This window comes from Ursus arctos, unplaced genomic scaffold (assembly GCF_023065955.2).
Source record: "Ursus arctos isolate Adak ecotype North America unplaced genomic scaffold, UrsArc2.0 scaffold_5, whole genome shotgun sequence".
NCBI classification, from domain to species: domain Eukaryota; kingdom Metazoa; phylum Chordata; class Mammalia; order Carnivora; family Ursidae; genus Ursus; species Ursus arctos.
The window spans coordinates 6,347,991-6,364,498 of record NW_026623067.1 but is presented as its reverse complement, the minus strand read 5'-3'; the positions used below and the strand labels follow the sequence as shown (position 1 = coordinate 6,364,498).

Here is a 16,508-nt window from a genome sequence, read left to right as displayed (position 1 = left end):
GGACTTCATCAAATGTAATAATCTTTGTATTATAGAAATCCCAGAGATGAAGAGAGAGATAAAGGAGCAGAAATTTTATTTGAAAAAATAATAGCTGTAAAATTCCCTAATCTGAGGAAGGAAACAGACATCCATACCCAGGAGGCACAGACAACTCTCAACAAAATCAACAAAGTCAAGCCAAAACCAAGACATATTTTAATTAAATTGGCCATGTATAGTGACAAAAAAGACCTTAATATACAAGGGAAGACCCGTATGCTAGCTGTAGATCTCTCCACAGAAACTTGGCAAACCAGAAGATAGGGTATGATACAATCAAAATGCTGAATGGGAAAAATCTGAAGCCCAGAATACTCTATCCAGCAAGGCTATCATTAAGAATAGAAAGACAAGTAAATAGTCTCCCATACAAACAAACACTAAAGGAGTTCATGACACAAAACTGCCCTGAAAGAAATACCAGGGAGGACTCTTTGAGTGGAAAGGAAAGACCAAAATGACGAAGGCAAAAAGGAGCAGAGAAAATCACTCAAAATAATGATAAATCAAATAATAAAATGGCAATAAATACATATCTATCAAAAATTATTTTGAATGTAGATAGACCAAATGCTCCAATCAAAAGACATAGGGTGTCAGAAAGGATAAAAAGGAAGACCCATCTATATGTATATCATAATGAATGGGATAATCCAGCAACAACATCTAATAATTTTAATTATTTATGCATATAACATGGGAGCACCCAAATAGATAAAATAAGTAAAAACAAACATAAAGGAACTCATTAGTAATTGGAGTCCAGAGTCTCCCATGGTTTGTCTCCCACTCTGATTTCTTAGATCTAAATAAGAAAATTTGATAAGGGGAATCACTGAATAAAAAGATGTAGAATATGACAACATATAGATATAAAAAGTAGAAGATGAAAGAAAAATGAAGTTGTTTTAAAATGTATTTGAAATTAAATGATCATCACTTATTTTAAACTGCTATATACTTAATATGCTATGTTTTAACCTCATGGTAACCATAACTGAAAACTTATGATAGAAACACAAAAATATAAAGAAATAGCCAAAAATAACATTAAAGAAAGTAGTCAATAATGAAGAAAGAGAGCAAGAGAAGAAACTAAGGATTATAAATCAAACAGAAAACAAATTAAAAAAACTACAATAATTTTGTATCCAATCAATAAAAATTTTAAATGTAAATGTTCAAAATGTTTCAATCATAAGTTGTAAGACGATAGAATGGATTAAAAAAAAGACCTTTTATATACTGCTACACGATACTTACTTTAGACCTAAAGGCAGGTAAAGATTAAAAGTGAGGGAATGAAAAATAATTTACCATGCAAATGGAAGTAAGAGAAAAAATGGGGTTGCAATACTGATATCATACAAAATGAACTTTAAAACAAAGAAGTAAGAACCAAAGAAGGGCACTACATAATGATAAAGGGATGAATCCAACAAGAGGATATAAGACTGGTATCCAAGATCTACAAAGAATTTCTCAAACTCAATACACGAGTAATCAAATCAAAAAATGGGCAGAAAATATGAACAGACACTTTTCCAATGAAGACATACAAATGGCTAACAGACAGATGAAAAAATGTGCGAAATCATTAGCCATCAGGGAAATTCAAATCAAAACCACATTGAGATACTACCTTATGCCAGTTAGAATAGCAAAAATAGATAAGGCAGAAAAAAACAAATGTTGGAGAGGATGTGGAGAAAGGGGATCCCTCTTACACTGTTGGTGGGAATGCAAGTTAGTACAGCCACTTTGGAAAACAGTGTGGAGGTCCCTTAAAAAGTTAAAAATTGAGCTACCCTATGATCCAGCCATTGCACTCTTGGGTATCTACCCCAAAGAGACAGACGTAGTGAAGAGAAGGGTCATATGCACCCCAATGTTCATAGCAGCATTGTCCACAATAGCTCAAGTGTGGAAGGAGACAAGATGCCCTTCAACAGATGACTGGATTAAGAAGATGTGGACCATTTATACAATGGAATGTTACTCAGCCATCAGAAAGAATGATTTCTCAACATTTGCAGCAACTTGGACGGGACTGGAGGAGATTATGCTAAGTGAAATACGTCAAGCAGAGAAAAACAATCATCATATGCTTTCACTCATTGATGGAACATAAGAAATAGGAAGATTGGTAGGAGAAGGAAGGGAAGAATAGAGGGGGGCTAAACAGTAGGCGGAATGAACCATGAGAGACTGTGGACTCTGGGAAACAAAGTGAGGGCTTCAGAGGGGAGGTGGGTGGGGGAATGGGATAAGCCAGGGATGGGTATTAAGGAGGGCACATATTGCATGGAGCACTGGGTGTTATACGCAAATAATGAATCATGTAACACTGCATTAGAAACTAGGGATATACTGTATGGTGACTAACATAACATAATAAGAATTATTATTAAAAGAATTATATATATCTATGCATTCAATATTGGAGCACCTAAATACATAAACCAAATACTACCAAATGTAAAAGAAGACATTGATAGTAATACAATAATAGTATGGGATATTAGTACTCCACCTACCTTAATGGGTAGACCAGCCAGACAGAAAATCCATAAGGAATAAATGTCTTTCAATGACACTTTAAACCAGATACGAGATTTATGCATGGCATTCTATCCCAAAATAATGGAGCAAATATTCTTTACAAATGCACAAAGAACATTCTCCAGGATAGATTACATTTAAAGACAAAATTAACCAAACCAAACCAAAACAAAACAACAAACTCTCAATAAATTTCAGAATATTGTGATTATATTAAGCATCTTTTCCAACAAAAACAGTATGAAATTAAAAATCAATTGTAAGAAAAACTGGAAGAAAACACAAGCATGAGGAGGCTAATCAACATGCTACTACATAACAAATGGGCCACCAAAGAAATCAAACAGGAAATAAGAACATAGACAGAGGCAAGTGAAAATAAAAATACAGCTCTCCAAAATATTTGGGATGCAGCAAACGGAGTTTTAAGAAAAAAAAAATATATATATATAGTTACAGATGTCTGCATGAAGAATCAAGAAATCTCTAATAAACAATCTAAACTTTCACCTACGGGCACCTGGGTGGCTTAGTTGTTAAGTGTCTGCCTTCAGCTCAGGGCATGATCCCAGGGTCCTGGGATCGAGCTCCGCATCGGGCTCCCTGCTCTGCTGGGAGCTTACTTCTTCCTCTTCCCCTCCCCCTGCTTGTGTTCCCTCTCTTGCTGGCCATCTCTCTCTCTCTCTCAAATAAATAAAATCTTAAAAAAACAAAACAAAAAAAAAAACTTTCACCTGAAGAACTAGAAAGAGAATAAACAAAGCCCAAAGTTATTAGAAAGAAGAAAATAATAAAATTCAGTGTAGAAATAAATAAAATAGAGACAGATAAATAGAAAAGATCAATGAAACCAATGAAATCTGTGTCTTTGAACATCTAAACAATATGAATAAAACTTTAGGCACATAAATAATATGAAAGAGGACCCAAATAAATGATACCTAAATTGAAAGAGGAAAAGTAGAAACCAATGCCACAGAAATAAAGGGATTAATAGGCCCTGATGAAAAAACAGACATCAACAATTTGAACAAATTAGAAGACATGGTGAAATTCCTAGATATATGCAATTTTCCAAAACTGAATCAGAAATAGGAAGTCTGACCAGTCCAATTCCAGGTAACAATAGTGAATTGGTAACCAAAAATCTCTTGACATTAAAATATATATATATATAAAATAAGGACCAGATTGATCGACAGGTGAATTCCACCAAAAATTTAAGTTAATACTGATTCTCTTCAAACTATTCCAAAAAGTATGAGGGAGGAAACCTTCCAAATACATTCCTTGAGGCCAGCTTTTCCTTGATACTAAAACCAGGCACTAAAGCAAAACCAAACCAAACAAAAACAGGTCAATATTCCTGATGAACATAGATGCAAATTTGCAAGAAAATATTAGCACACCACATTCAACACTACTTTAAAAAGATCGTTCATCATGATCAAGTGTGTTTCTTTGGGGAACGCAAGGATGGCTCGGGATCCACAAATCAATCAACATGATACACCACAATAATAGAATAAAGGATAAAAAATATATAATCATCTCCATAGATGCAGAAAATACCAGTTGACATAATTTTATATTTTTCATGATAAAAACTCACAACAAAACGATTTAGAGGGAACATACCCCAATGTAATAAATGTCATATATGACAAATCCGCAGTTAACATCATACTTAATGGGGAAAAATTGAGAGCTTTTCCTCTAAGAACAGGAACAGGAGAAAGATGTCCACTCTGTCACTTTCATTCAAAATAGTACTGGAGATCCTAACCATACCAATCAGACAATGCAAAGAAACAAATGCATCCAAATCAGTAAGGACAAAATAAAACTAACTTTTTGCAGAAGACGTAATACTATACATAGAAAACCCTAAAGACCCCAGTGAGAAACTCTTAGAAGTAATAAATGAATTCAGTAAAGGTGCATGATACAAAATTAATATAAAGAATAATTTGCTTTTCTATACACTAATAATGAAGTAGCAGAAAATTAAGTTTAAAAAATCCCATTTAGTGGGGGATTGGGATGGCTGGTGATGTGTACTAAGGAGGGCACATATTGCATGGTGCACTGGGTGTTATACACAAATAATGAATCATGGAACATGGCATCAAAAACTGGAGATGTACGTATGATGACTAATATAACAAAATAAAAATTAGTTAAAAATAATAATAAATAAAATTAAAAATCACATTTATTTTTTTAAATAATAATATTTTTTTATTATATTATGATACATGGGCGGGACTGGAGGATATAAAAAATCCCTTTTAAATTGCACCAAAAAATAAAATATCTGGGATTAAACTTCACCAAGGAAGTAGATGACCTCTAATCTGAAAATTATAAAATATCAATTAAAGGAATTTAGATGACAAAAACAAATAGAAAGTTACTCCATGCTGCTAGATTGGAAGAATTTATACTGTTAAAATATCCATACTACCCAAATCAAGCTACAAATTCAATGTAAACCTTATCAAAATACCAATAGCAGTTTTCTCATAACTAAAACAAATAATTGTAAAATGTATATGGAACCACAAAAGGCCTTGAATATCGAAAGCAATGTTGAGAAAGAAAAATAACGCTGGATATGTCACAATCCCACGTTTCAAAATATACCACAATGGCATAATAATTAAAACAGTATGTTACTGGCACAGAAAATAGACACACAGAAAATGGAATTAAATAGATACACCAGATATAAACCCATGCTTATATGGTCAATTAATCAATGACAAAGGAGGCAAGCATATACAGTGGGAGAATAAATCCTCTTCAGTAAAAGGTCCCTGGTAAACTAGATAACTACATGCACAAGAATGAAACTGACCCACTACCTTACATCATACACAGAAATAAAAATGGTTTAAAGACCTAAATCTGCTATCTGAACCCGTAAAGCTACTGGAAGAAAACACAGGCAACAATCTCTGTGACATTCTTTTTGTCGTCTTCTTCTTCTTCTTCTTCTTCTTCTTCTTCTTCTTCTTCTTCTTCATAATAAATGTTATTTTTATTTGTTCATTGAGAGAGAGAAAAAGAGGGAGAGAGCATGAGCAGGGAAGAAGTAGAGGGAGAGAAATGGAGAGAATGTCAAGCAGATTCTGTGCTAAACACAGAGCCTGACATAAGGCTCAATCCCTGACCCTGATATTATGACCTGAGGTGAAATAGAGTATGACACTTAACCAACTGAGCCACCCAGGTTCCCCTCTTTGACATTATTCTCAACAACATACTCATGTGTTTATCTGTGGAGGCAAGGGGAAAAAAAAACATACAAAAACTGAACTATAGACTGCACCAAATAAAAAACCTTTGCCCTGGGGTAGCTAGGAGGCTCAGTCGGTTAAGCATCAGGCTCTTGATTTGGGCTCAGTTCATGATCTCACAGTAGTGAGATTGATCCCTGTGAGAGGCTCTGTGTTCAGCACAGGGTCTGCTTCAGATTCTCTCCCTCTGCCTCCTGCTCACTGTCTCTTTCTCTCTCTCAAATAAATAAATAAATAAATAAATAAATAAATAAAATCTTTAAAAAATATTTTTTTAAAAGCCTTTGCACAATAAAGGAAATTATCAACAGAACAAAAAAGTGAACTACTTACTGGGAGAAGATATCTGTAAGTGATATCTGGTAAGACCTTAATATCCAATATATATACAACATACAACTCAAAACCAAAACCAAAAGAAAAACAAAACAGTAATTCATTTAAAAATGGGCAGAGGACCTGATTAGACAATTCTCAAAAAAGTTATCCAGATGGCCAACAGAAGCATGCCAGATGGTCAACATAGTTTATCGCCAGTGAAACGCAAATCAAAACCAAGAGGTGTCATCTGACACCTGTCACAATGGCTAGTATCAGAAAGACAAAAAACACTAAGTGTTAGCAAGGATGTGGAGAAAAGAGAACTCTCACAAACTGTGGTGGGAATCTAAATTAGTGCAGCCACTATGGAAAATAGCAAGGGATTTATTTAGGAAATTAAAAAGAGAAATACTGTACAATCCAGTAATTCCACTACTGGGTGTTTACCCTCCAAAAACGGAAACATTAATTCAAAAACATATGTATTCCATTATGTTTATTGCAGTATTATTTACAATATCCAAGATATGGAAGGAACCTAAGTGTCCTTGCATGGATGGATGACTAAATAATATGTGGCATATATACACAGATAAACAATGGACTGTTATTCAGCCAAAGAAAGAATGAGATCGTGGTTTTGGCAACAACATGGATGAACCTGGAGGGTATTATGGTAAGTGAGATGTCAGACAAAAACAAAAACCATATGGTTGCACTTGTATATGGAATGTCAAAAAGAAAACAAATAAAACAGAATCCAATCCATAAACACAGAGAACACACTGGTGGTTGCAGGAGTGGGGGTAAAGAGGTGTAAGGGAGAGGGAAGTACAGATTTCCAGTCATGAAATGAATAAATCATGTGGATGAAAGGCACAAAATAGGGAATATAGTCTCTGCTATTAGAATACTTGTGTAGTGAATTGTGGTAGCTACATTTTGGAAAAAAAGCATAATGTATGGAGTTTGTTGAATCTCTATGTTGTACACCTGAAAGTAATGTAATATTGTTTGCCAGCTATACTTTTTATTAAGTTTTTCATTTTAATGCCAGTATAATCAACAGTCGTTTTTTTAATTGAAATTTACTTGTTTTAATCTTTCAATTAAAGTAAACTATTATTGGTTGAACTGGTGAATTGATAATAAGCAATGACATCAGAGTTGAAAATTTAGGTAAATTTTCCAAATAATTAGCCACCTAGTCCATTTTTTTAAACAATACCCAATAAGGTCCTTATGTTTTGATATACTATGCTCTAGCTGATAAATAAATTTTCTGCCTTGAAAAACATATTTCCCACAGTTTTAGAAAAACTATCTTTTTCCTATTGATCAAGTAGACAGTATTGGGCATTTTGAGAAATGTCTATGTTGTACATGAATTTAGGGGTATGAAGTGTATCATTCGCATGAACTCGTAGGTGATGAGACTAGAACTTCAACACAATGCTATGCATCTCTCACTCTCTGGGATTTTTTGTAGTAGTAGTTGTTGTTTATTTCCTTGTTTAGTTTTACCTTTGATTACTGTAGTGATTCTTTTCAAAATAAGTTGAGATAAGTCATGTTGCAGGAAAGTAGCCCTTAAGAAAGTGGAAACTCAATTAATGGAGAACAAAAGTAACCAGAAATACATCTTAGTTCTACAGGAATAGCTACGTAAGGCTGTCTACAGCACTGACATTGATTCTGAGGAGAGCATTTGCTTAAAGATCTTGGACACATTGAAAAGTGAGGCACAGAAGTGCCACAGGCTGTGGGTAGCCAGTCCTGCTTAGAGAAAAGTAATCAAGTTAAAGAACAGAGAAACAGGCTCTCTCATGAGATATTTTTCCCCCCTATGGACTGAAGAAAGGCAGTCAAAGGTATTCATGGCCTGGGTAAAAACCTTAATTTGTTAATATCTTCTTGCTTATGCTCATGAAGAAATGTTCTGAATATTGCTCTAGCCTGCATCCCCTCCTCCTCCCAAAAAACCAAATACCAGCATTCTGATACCAGAAAATGCCATTCTAATGCTAAACTAAGACTTCAGTTAACAAATGATGCCACAGAGAATTTGGTTATCCCTGGGTGCAGAAACAAGCATATAAACAGAGAAATAAGCTAGTTTCTAAACCCTCAAATTTAAGTGCCAGATCACAAACCAAGTGTATTTTTTTCTTGAGAAATAATTGACCTTGACCAGACAACCTCTATTTTCTGACAAACATGCAGAGCCATGAGTTTGTACTTAGAATTATTTTTTGTTCAATTTTTCTTGTTCCCAATACTAAAAGCTAAAGACCTCTTACAAACCAGTTATTAATTTTGTGTTACTATCATTCTCTAATTTTTCCACAAATGAAAACAACCCCCCAGGTGTGTTTTGTTGTTGTTGTTGTTGTTGTTGTTGTTGTTGTTGTTTTCATTTACCTTTGGATTTTCTAGCACGCACAAGTAGAACAGAGATGGTTGCTCCGATGGCCAGGAGACGTAGGATAATGATCAACCACACTATCCAAGTAAAGTCCTCGAGGAGAAAGACATCTGAAAAATAGAGATTATCTCACTTAGTATCCAGCTTGGCATCAGTGACTTGGCTGCTGGGAACAAATCCCAAGATGTTTTCTCTTAGGAGACATTGCCAGGATTGGCATGGATTGTAAGCCTCACCCACCCCTCCCTGCAATCCTAAGGAATTCAGGAATGCTAAAGAAGCTTCTGTTTCCTTTCTTGTTCCTAATGCATGGAGACTCACAAGGTTTATTTTATAAACTATCACAATGCTTTAATATGCTGAAAACATACAAATAATGCATCAGACATCCATGTACCCACAATCAAGATTTAGCAAACATTAATATTACTATATTTGTGACAAATAATTCTCTCATAATAAATAAAAATCTACAATGCAATAAAGTATTTATTTTCATATTTTTTTCTAATGTTTCACCTTTGGTTCCCCAAACTGACTTTGCCATGCGTCCTTTCTATCCAATTATTTTCTACATAAACATATATGTGAGCTTGACAATATGCCAATGAGTGAGAGACATGTGGAGCCTCTCTAAAGATTAAAGGAGAAACTATGACATCTTAGATAATAAGCCAAATGGGATTCATGTTCTAGGTTCTAGAGACAAACTTTTATTTCAATTCAAAGTTTCTTATGAGATATCTGTCAGCTAGAAACTGAAATCAGTAAAGTTAACTATTGTTTTGATATCTTTCTGATTAATATTGCTATTTTAAAAGAGGTATCAAGGACACTTTTATTCAAAGACTACCTTCATTTAAGATCTCAACAAGATGTCTATGGAATTTTTAACTGGTGATCTGAAATACATAAATATAAAAAAGTATTTTATCTCTTACATTCAGATTTTCAAGAGCTTTATAATATTGCCCCAACTCATGATACCCTATTATATGTTTCAACTCATTTCTTCAGTATAAAAATATCAATTAAGAGACTGCTAATTTCCTCTATTCTTTGTTTTACTAAGGTTATTAAACAAAAATCCTCTATTCTGGTGTATGTGTCTGCTTCCGTCACATTTCCCAAACTCAAGTTCTCTTTCTAATTATCTTAAAACAATGTGATTTTCCAAACTAAAGTATTAGAGAAGTGACACTTTACTTGTTGATAAAAGGTCACAGAAATATTTACCTACTGTAGGAAAGCATTTTTTGGCTCCGTATTTTTCTAAGAAATAAGGACATCTTATTGCTAAGAAATAAGACATAGTATCCTCAGAAGTTTATTCTATCTGGGGAAATAGTGAAACATATAATCACAGTAATGCATGAGTAAAGAGGGCACTTAACACAGAATGGGTTGAAGACAGCTTCCTGCGAAGATAAGATGAAGTATTAAGGGACCAGTAGGAAACTCTTAATGTCAGGAAAATAGAACAAGTGTGTCAATAACAGCATACAAGGGGTATTGCATGGTTGAATATGTTTAGAGAATTAATGTGGTGTAGGAGGATTTGGAGACAAGGAATAGAGGGATAAAAAATGAAGTTGGATAAAAAGGAAATGAGAATCTTGTTGACAGGGTGAAATACTTCAAATAAAGACATTTGCATGTACATGGAGTTGGAGGAGATAATTTGGGCAAACTTTCTTTGAAAGATCACTTTGGGTAGGCATAAGGAGTATATTGGAGTGTCAAACTCTTCTCTGCGTGTATTAATTACATTAGTTAATAATCATAACAATTTTGTGAGATAGACACTAATATTACCCATATGCAACAGATGGGAAACTGAGCACAGAGAGCTCAATAGTTACCCAAAATCATGAAGCTGGGAAATAGCACTGCCAGGATTCAAATTCAATTAGATGGGAGAAAACACCAAGTTATGAAAAGTCGCTTTCCCTAGGCAGTGGGATCAGGAGAAGTTTAGGAGGAACTTTGAAAGATTTCTCAAAGTTATTTAGTGCCCTTTCAATGCTTTTGTGCATTCATATATTCATTTTTATAAAGTAGGACAATGACATTTCTATCAGAAAAAGAAATACAAAACAAGACCAAATATGAATTTTTACATGTTCTCCACATTAAGAATTAAAACTGGGTAAACTAGAACAGTCATAGGTCTTTGTCAGTAAGATCTTCTCAATTAGCAGGGATATCTCAAGATACGGACTGTGAAGGTAACTTACCTGCAATGGAAACATGCACATCTTTCTCCACATTGAGTATTAGGTTCCTTACAATACAGGACACTTTTTCTCTTGAACTTTTGTCCACTGTGACAGATGATTCCACATGAAACAGTCCATTTTCTTCCATTGTCTTTGTCTCAGAGACTGGCGTCAAGTGCAGTCCTTGATGGTCCCTCCATTGCAGCTCAGGCTTTGGATACCACCCCGTGGATGTGCAGGTCAACTTAATTTCTCTCCTATTACCAGTCTCAATGCAAATATGAGGAGCCATACCTGAGACTACAATAACCAAAGAGAGACAGAGAAATTATACTTCTCCAAGTGTTTGGTTGCCGTTTTACATTTTAATTAACTTCTGTGAAACTCAATTTTCTTATTTATAAAAGTGGAGGTTAGAAAATTAACTAGTTAAAAAGAACTTTGGAGAAAGCAAACCAGCTGTATCAACATTTAATAAGTACCCAAATGCCAAAAATATCTGTATTTTTTTCTTTTTACCTCTCTTCCCTTTGAAACATTACTGATTATTTTATCTGATGATTCTTGAAGTTGGGTAGAAAAACATTCATAAAACCACTTGCAACCTTTAAAGCTAAAGGCACACATCAATTGGTGGTTTTCTGTGGCACATTTCTAGTCATTTTCCAAATATCTTTTAATGCCTAATTCTAGAGATATTTTTAATAAGAACTTATGATATTGGGAATGCTACCAATATCAATGTGGTCCAAATGAACTAGGTACAGGTTGCTACTGAGCACCTGAAATATTGTTAGGAACTGAATTTCATATTTTTATCAATTAACTGTATATCGAGTACACTTAAATTTCAATGCAACATGTGGCTAGTAACTACCATTTTGGATAGATCACTTTGGGGAACAATATGTATTTTAACTGTGGATATGTCAGCCCAGGTTAAGAATTCATGTTCCACCACTCTCCCACTTATAATTAGGAGTAGCTTTGATATGCTGATGGTAGTGTTTGAAATGAAAATGGTGTGGTGCCTTCTAGAGTATTTCCCTCAAAGTGAAGAGATACACCTTTCCCTTCACTCTTTCTGCCTTCTCAAGGTCTGGAGCACACAGAGTGTCTGTGAGTCATCTTCAAAAGTGGATTATGTGGATGTGGCAAAACATCAAATTAAGAAATGTGGAACCACACAGTGTGCAGCCACTCTTCCAGTTCTGGGTTCCTTCTCCCTTTAACTCAGAGAAAAAAAAAAAAAGCTTTGGTTTAAGGCACTGTCTTTTGATGTTCAGTGGAGAGAAATGCAGCATTCCACACAGTATTATGCAGAGTAACTAAAAAGTCGATAACAACAACAACAACAACAAAAAAGATCAAATTTACTGGGATCAAATTATCTGAAAAGATATGTTCAAGTCCTAACCTTTAATAGCTGTCCCCTTATTTGGATACAATTTTGTACATGTAATTAGTAAAGAGGAAATTATACTAGTTTAAGGTGGGTCCTAATCCCAAGTGAATGTGGTCTATATAAACCAAAAGAAATTTGGACACAGATACACAGGAAAGTGGCCCTGTGAAGATGGAAGCAGAGAATGGAGAGATCCCAGCATAAACCACGGCATGCCTGGAGCTACCAGAAGCCAGAGAGGCATTCTCCTCAGATGCTTCCCTTGGACCATAACTCTGATGACACCTTTATTGTAGACAGTGGCCTCCAGAACTGTCAGAAGATACATTTCTGTTGTTTTCAGGCCATCCCATTTGTAGTAATTTGTTATGGCAGTCCTATTAACTTGATGAAGAAAAATTATCTAACGTCATATGATGTTGCACTGATGGCCAGACTCTGACAAACAGCAGGAGGAGGTGACTAGTCAATAGCTTGCTGCACCAGTTATGACCTCGCTGGCACAGTCGTGCCCTCCAGTGCAGGTACTGACAAATGTTACTCTCAGAATACAATACCTTTGAGAATCAGTAGAGCATCATGGTTACGAGGATAAGCTCTAGAGTCAATGGTTGCATTTGTCCTGGCACCAGTGTCCCGGTGTAACTAATGACCCAGTCTCTCTATACCTCTATTCCCTTTTTATAAAATGAGGATGAAAATTGCCCCAACCCATATCATGGGTGTAAAAATTACTCTATATAAACTGCTTATTGGGTTATAATAAATAAATATTATTCACCTTAAAGAGTTGATCAATTAAGAATACAAAGAAAAGATGATTTGCATTTTATGGGATCTTTCAATTTGAAAGGCCATCCCGTTACATTCCATGTATCCAAACTATTTTCTAAGAGTTGAAGGGACATGCAATTAGGAGTGGGTATTTTCTGAGACAAAATTGTATAAGTCAGTTTTTGTAGAAACACAATAAATGTTTCATTATTGTCTGATTTTCTGGAGAGAGAAATGTAATGTGGCACTTCAAGTTATGCCATTCTCTTTACCTTATTAAATGTTTTGGCTAAGGGTAAAATACATTGTGTGGGTCCAGCATCAATTAAAAATAGGAGTGGGAATTAGGGGTGGGTATGGATATTTTTAAAGGATTGAAACATGTAGTCCAAATGTTGCCTTAGTCATTAATTATGTAACTTGAATTATCGAATCAAGACTGAGGGGTCAAAGTGGAGAAAAGATAGCTAGCAGGAGAAGAAACCAGGTCACCATGATTCTCCTACTACTGTGGGTTTCTAATTAGCATACTTGAGGCCTGGGTGGTTTCTGACATAGCTCAGGCTGAGTTAAATGCATTCTTCATCCATTTTGAAACTCTGGGATTTTCATTGTCTTATGACCATGGCAAGGAGAGAAAAACTATATTGTCCATTCTTATAAAATTATGTCACCTAATATCAGAACCTTCAATTTATCTCTTAGAAAATATTTTGGTTAAGTTTGGTTAAAATTTCTTTGAACATTCTGGGCCTAGTAAAAAGTTGGGTGGAATTTATCACTATTATTTGTAATGTATGTCCACAGTGCAAATTAAGATCACCACAGGCTTTATCTTAGTTTTATTTTAAAACATTATGCTTTGGTAGCAAATACAACTTCCCTTGCACATATGATTTGGAAAAATCAATGAAGTGATGTATCAAATAACCTCATCTACAAGATACAGGAGATTGTAAAATAGATTCTAGAAAGTGTGTCAAGTAACCATTGTTGGAGCTGATAACAAACTCATGCTGAAACACAGTGTTAGAGTTAAGTGGCAATAACTTCAAGATAGGAAATGCATTCTTCTAAAGAAACTGGGGTAAAATGGAAGAATAGTGGAAAGTTATTTTCTATTTAGTGATAGGATAATTGTACAAAGCACAAGTAAGTCTAAGATAAAGAAAATTGAGATGACCCTGATAAAGACATATTATTCATTGAAGAAGCAACCCTAGCAACTGGATCTAAAATTCAAAGCCTTGATAAGGGTTTACCTAAGGTGTAGGAAATGGCTGTAGGACTTCTAGAAGTGGATGTCTAACACCTGGATTGATTCAGAAGTTACCACAGTGAAGTGAATGATCCCTGCTCTAAAGGCAAAACTCAGTGAATAGATGGACATAATTTCTCATTCATCCCTGTTAGTGCCTGGTTAAATGCCTCCATAGGAGTGACACTCGTTTGCATACAATGGAGACATGCAGCGAGGAATCCCAGTATACTTGCCTAAAGATGCAGATTTTCTTTAAACCCAGGAAGGAATCTCAGAAGGAGGCAACTATTCTCTCCCTGATGCTGCAGAACTATTAGGGGATGTATGGATCAAAGTGTCTGGTAACAAAAACATTGACTCACAAACGTATTTAAAATTTGCATGCAAGTCCCTTTGCAATAGCCCCCTTTAATTTATGAAGAATTATATAAGTACCCGCCCTTTATTATGTAATTGTGGACTAAGAATTACTTAGGGCATATGCAGAATTATCACTAAATAGGAGGCAGGAGCATTTGCAGACATGTCAGGGAGTTCTGGAGGAGAAGATTTTCCTGCCCTTGGGAGGAAGGTCAATATTGTTGGCCCCATCTGATGAACTGGGTTAGTTTCTCGTAATGTCCATTATAAAGGCTGTGATAGAGAAACTCATCTCTGGGCTCAATATAAGGCCCTACAGTGTTTATAGAGAAAATGCTGATTATGGTTCAGTGGATGGTTGAATTAGAATTCTTACCTAACATCCTGGCAGTACAGTTGTGTTGTTTTGTTTTGTTTGTTTTTTGTTTTTGTGGAAAATATCTAACAGGGAGTGAGATTTAAGGGGACAAATTATGCAGGGATCTGAATAAACAAGGATGTCATACCAAGAGTCAGCAATGCCACATCTGACTGGACTATTGCCAGAATGGGCAGCAGCAAGGTGTAGAAAACTCAGCCTGATAGCAGGCTGGTAGATTCTTTCTGCCTCTGCTTAGTTCCTTCTGTGTTTCTAAATAGAGACTAAGATACATTTCTGGGACTTTTCTGAGTAATACCTACTATAACCCCTGTTCTTTCTTTCCTTCAAAGTAATGTTGGCATAAAACAGTTGCAAATTTATTTTTACTACAGCCAGAGAATGTTGGGAAAGACTGATTAGATTAATTTTACATATTTACTTTTCTTGGCATTCCATCATGTTGTTTGTATAGATTTAGCCACCTTAATCCATCTGCAGGGGTACTTTAGACTCCTGATTAAAAAAAAAAAAGCAAACAAATAAACAGACAAACAAAAGAAAAAGTAAAACTAATACAATTTGTTTTTAGGAGTTTTCATTGCAGAGACTCACCTGTGACCAACACTTGGAATTTTGCCTCATTGTAGTATGTGGAGCTTTCAAAGTAGCATGCATACTCCCCTCCATCTGAAAGTTGGATTTGATGGATCCTTAGGGCAACATGCCCTTTGGTAATATTATCTTTCAGGAACTCTGTCCTCCCTTGGTACTCTAGCATCTGCTCCTCCGTATCATCCTGGGAAGTACTATAACGATGCACCAGGTCCAAAGGAACATTCCGGTACCATCTAACTTCCATGTTCTGAGCATCCATTGATGGGCTGAGCTGGCAGGACAACACAGCCTCTTCCCCAACCAAGGCAATGACCGGTTCTCTAGGTCCTATCACATGGAATTGTCCTGGAAGTAATTTTGAAATCAAGGGAATCATCACTGAGACTGTGACAGGCATGACTGTGACCATCTGATCAGTAAATAAGTAGACCAGGCTAACTGGCATAGTGACATGTGGTCAATTAATGAACAGATCTAAAGAACGAATACACAAATACACTGTTGATGAAAGAGATAGTAGAAGATATGATGCCAATGTGCAAAAGTCATATGGTCTTAACAAAAATTTAATTGGATTTTCCCTTTGCCTACAATTGGAATTCAAATTATATAAATCTCATTCTTTATGCTGTATATGCATTCTATTTGTTATAAAATATTATCATTTAAGATATGGGAATATTGAGTCAGTCAATAACTAATTATGGGGTCAGTGATTAATGAATTCAGTGAATGATAAATTCCCCCTAAATACTTAATGACAAAGGCACAAATGGAGAATTCTAATAGCAGCAACCAAATATTTCCTTGTTTTAAAATATATATTACCTAATATTATATAACTTATTATGAAATATAATG

General features: G+C 35.1%; 1 protein-coding gene and 1 long non-coding RNA gene across 2 annotated transcripts in view; both read right to left on the bottom strand.

Annotated features, from left to right (window-relative positions):
• The window catches only part of LOC130542794 (uncharacterized), a 32,610-nt gene extending 23,854 nt beyond the window's left edge, over positions 1-8,756 (bottom strand). The window contains exon 1 of the long non-coding RNA XR_008957620.1: positions 8,649-8,756. This is a non-coding gene — a long non-coding RNA (uncharacterized LOC130542794). The remainder of the gene's footprint in view (positions 1-8,648) is intronic.
• A 775-nt stretch (positions 8,757-9,531) lies between these two features.
• Positions 9,532-16,092, bottom strand: LOC130542771 (butyrophilin subfamily 1 member A1-like). The gene is made up of 3 exons (XM_057307277.1): positions 15,645-16,092; positions 10,890-11,171; positions 9,532-9,554 (listed from the first exon to the last, which is right to left on the bottom strand). The coding sequence occupies exons 1-3, from the start codon at positions 16,090-16,092 to the stop codon at positions 9,532-9,534; spliced, it is 753 nt and encodes a 250-aa protein (XP_057163260.1).
• Between the last annotated feature and the right edge of the window lie 416 nt (positions 16,093-16,508).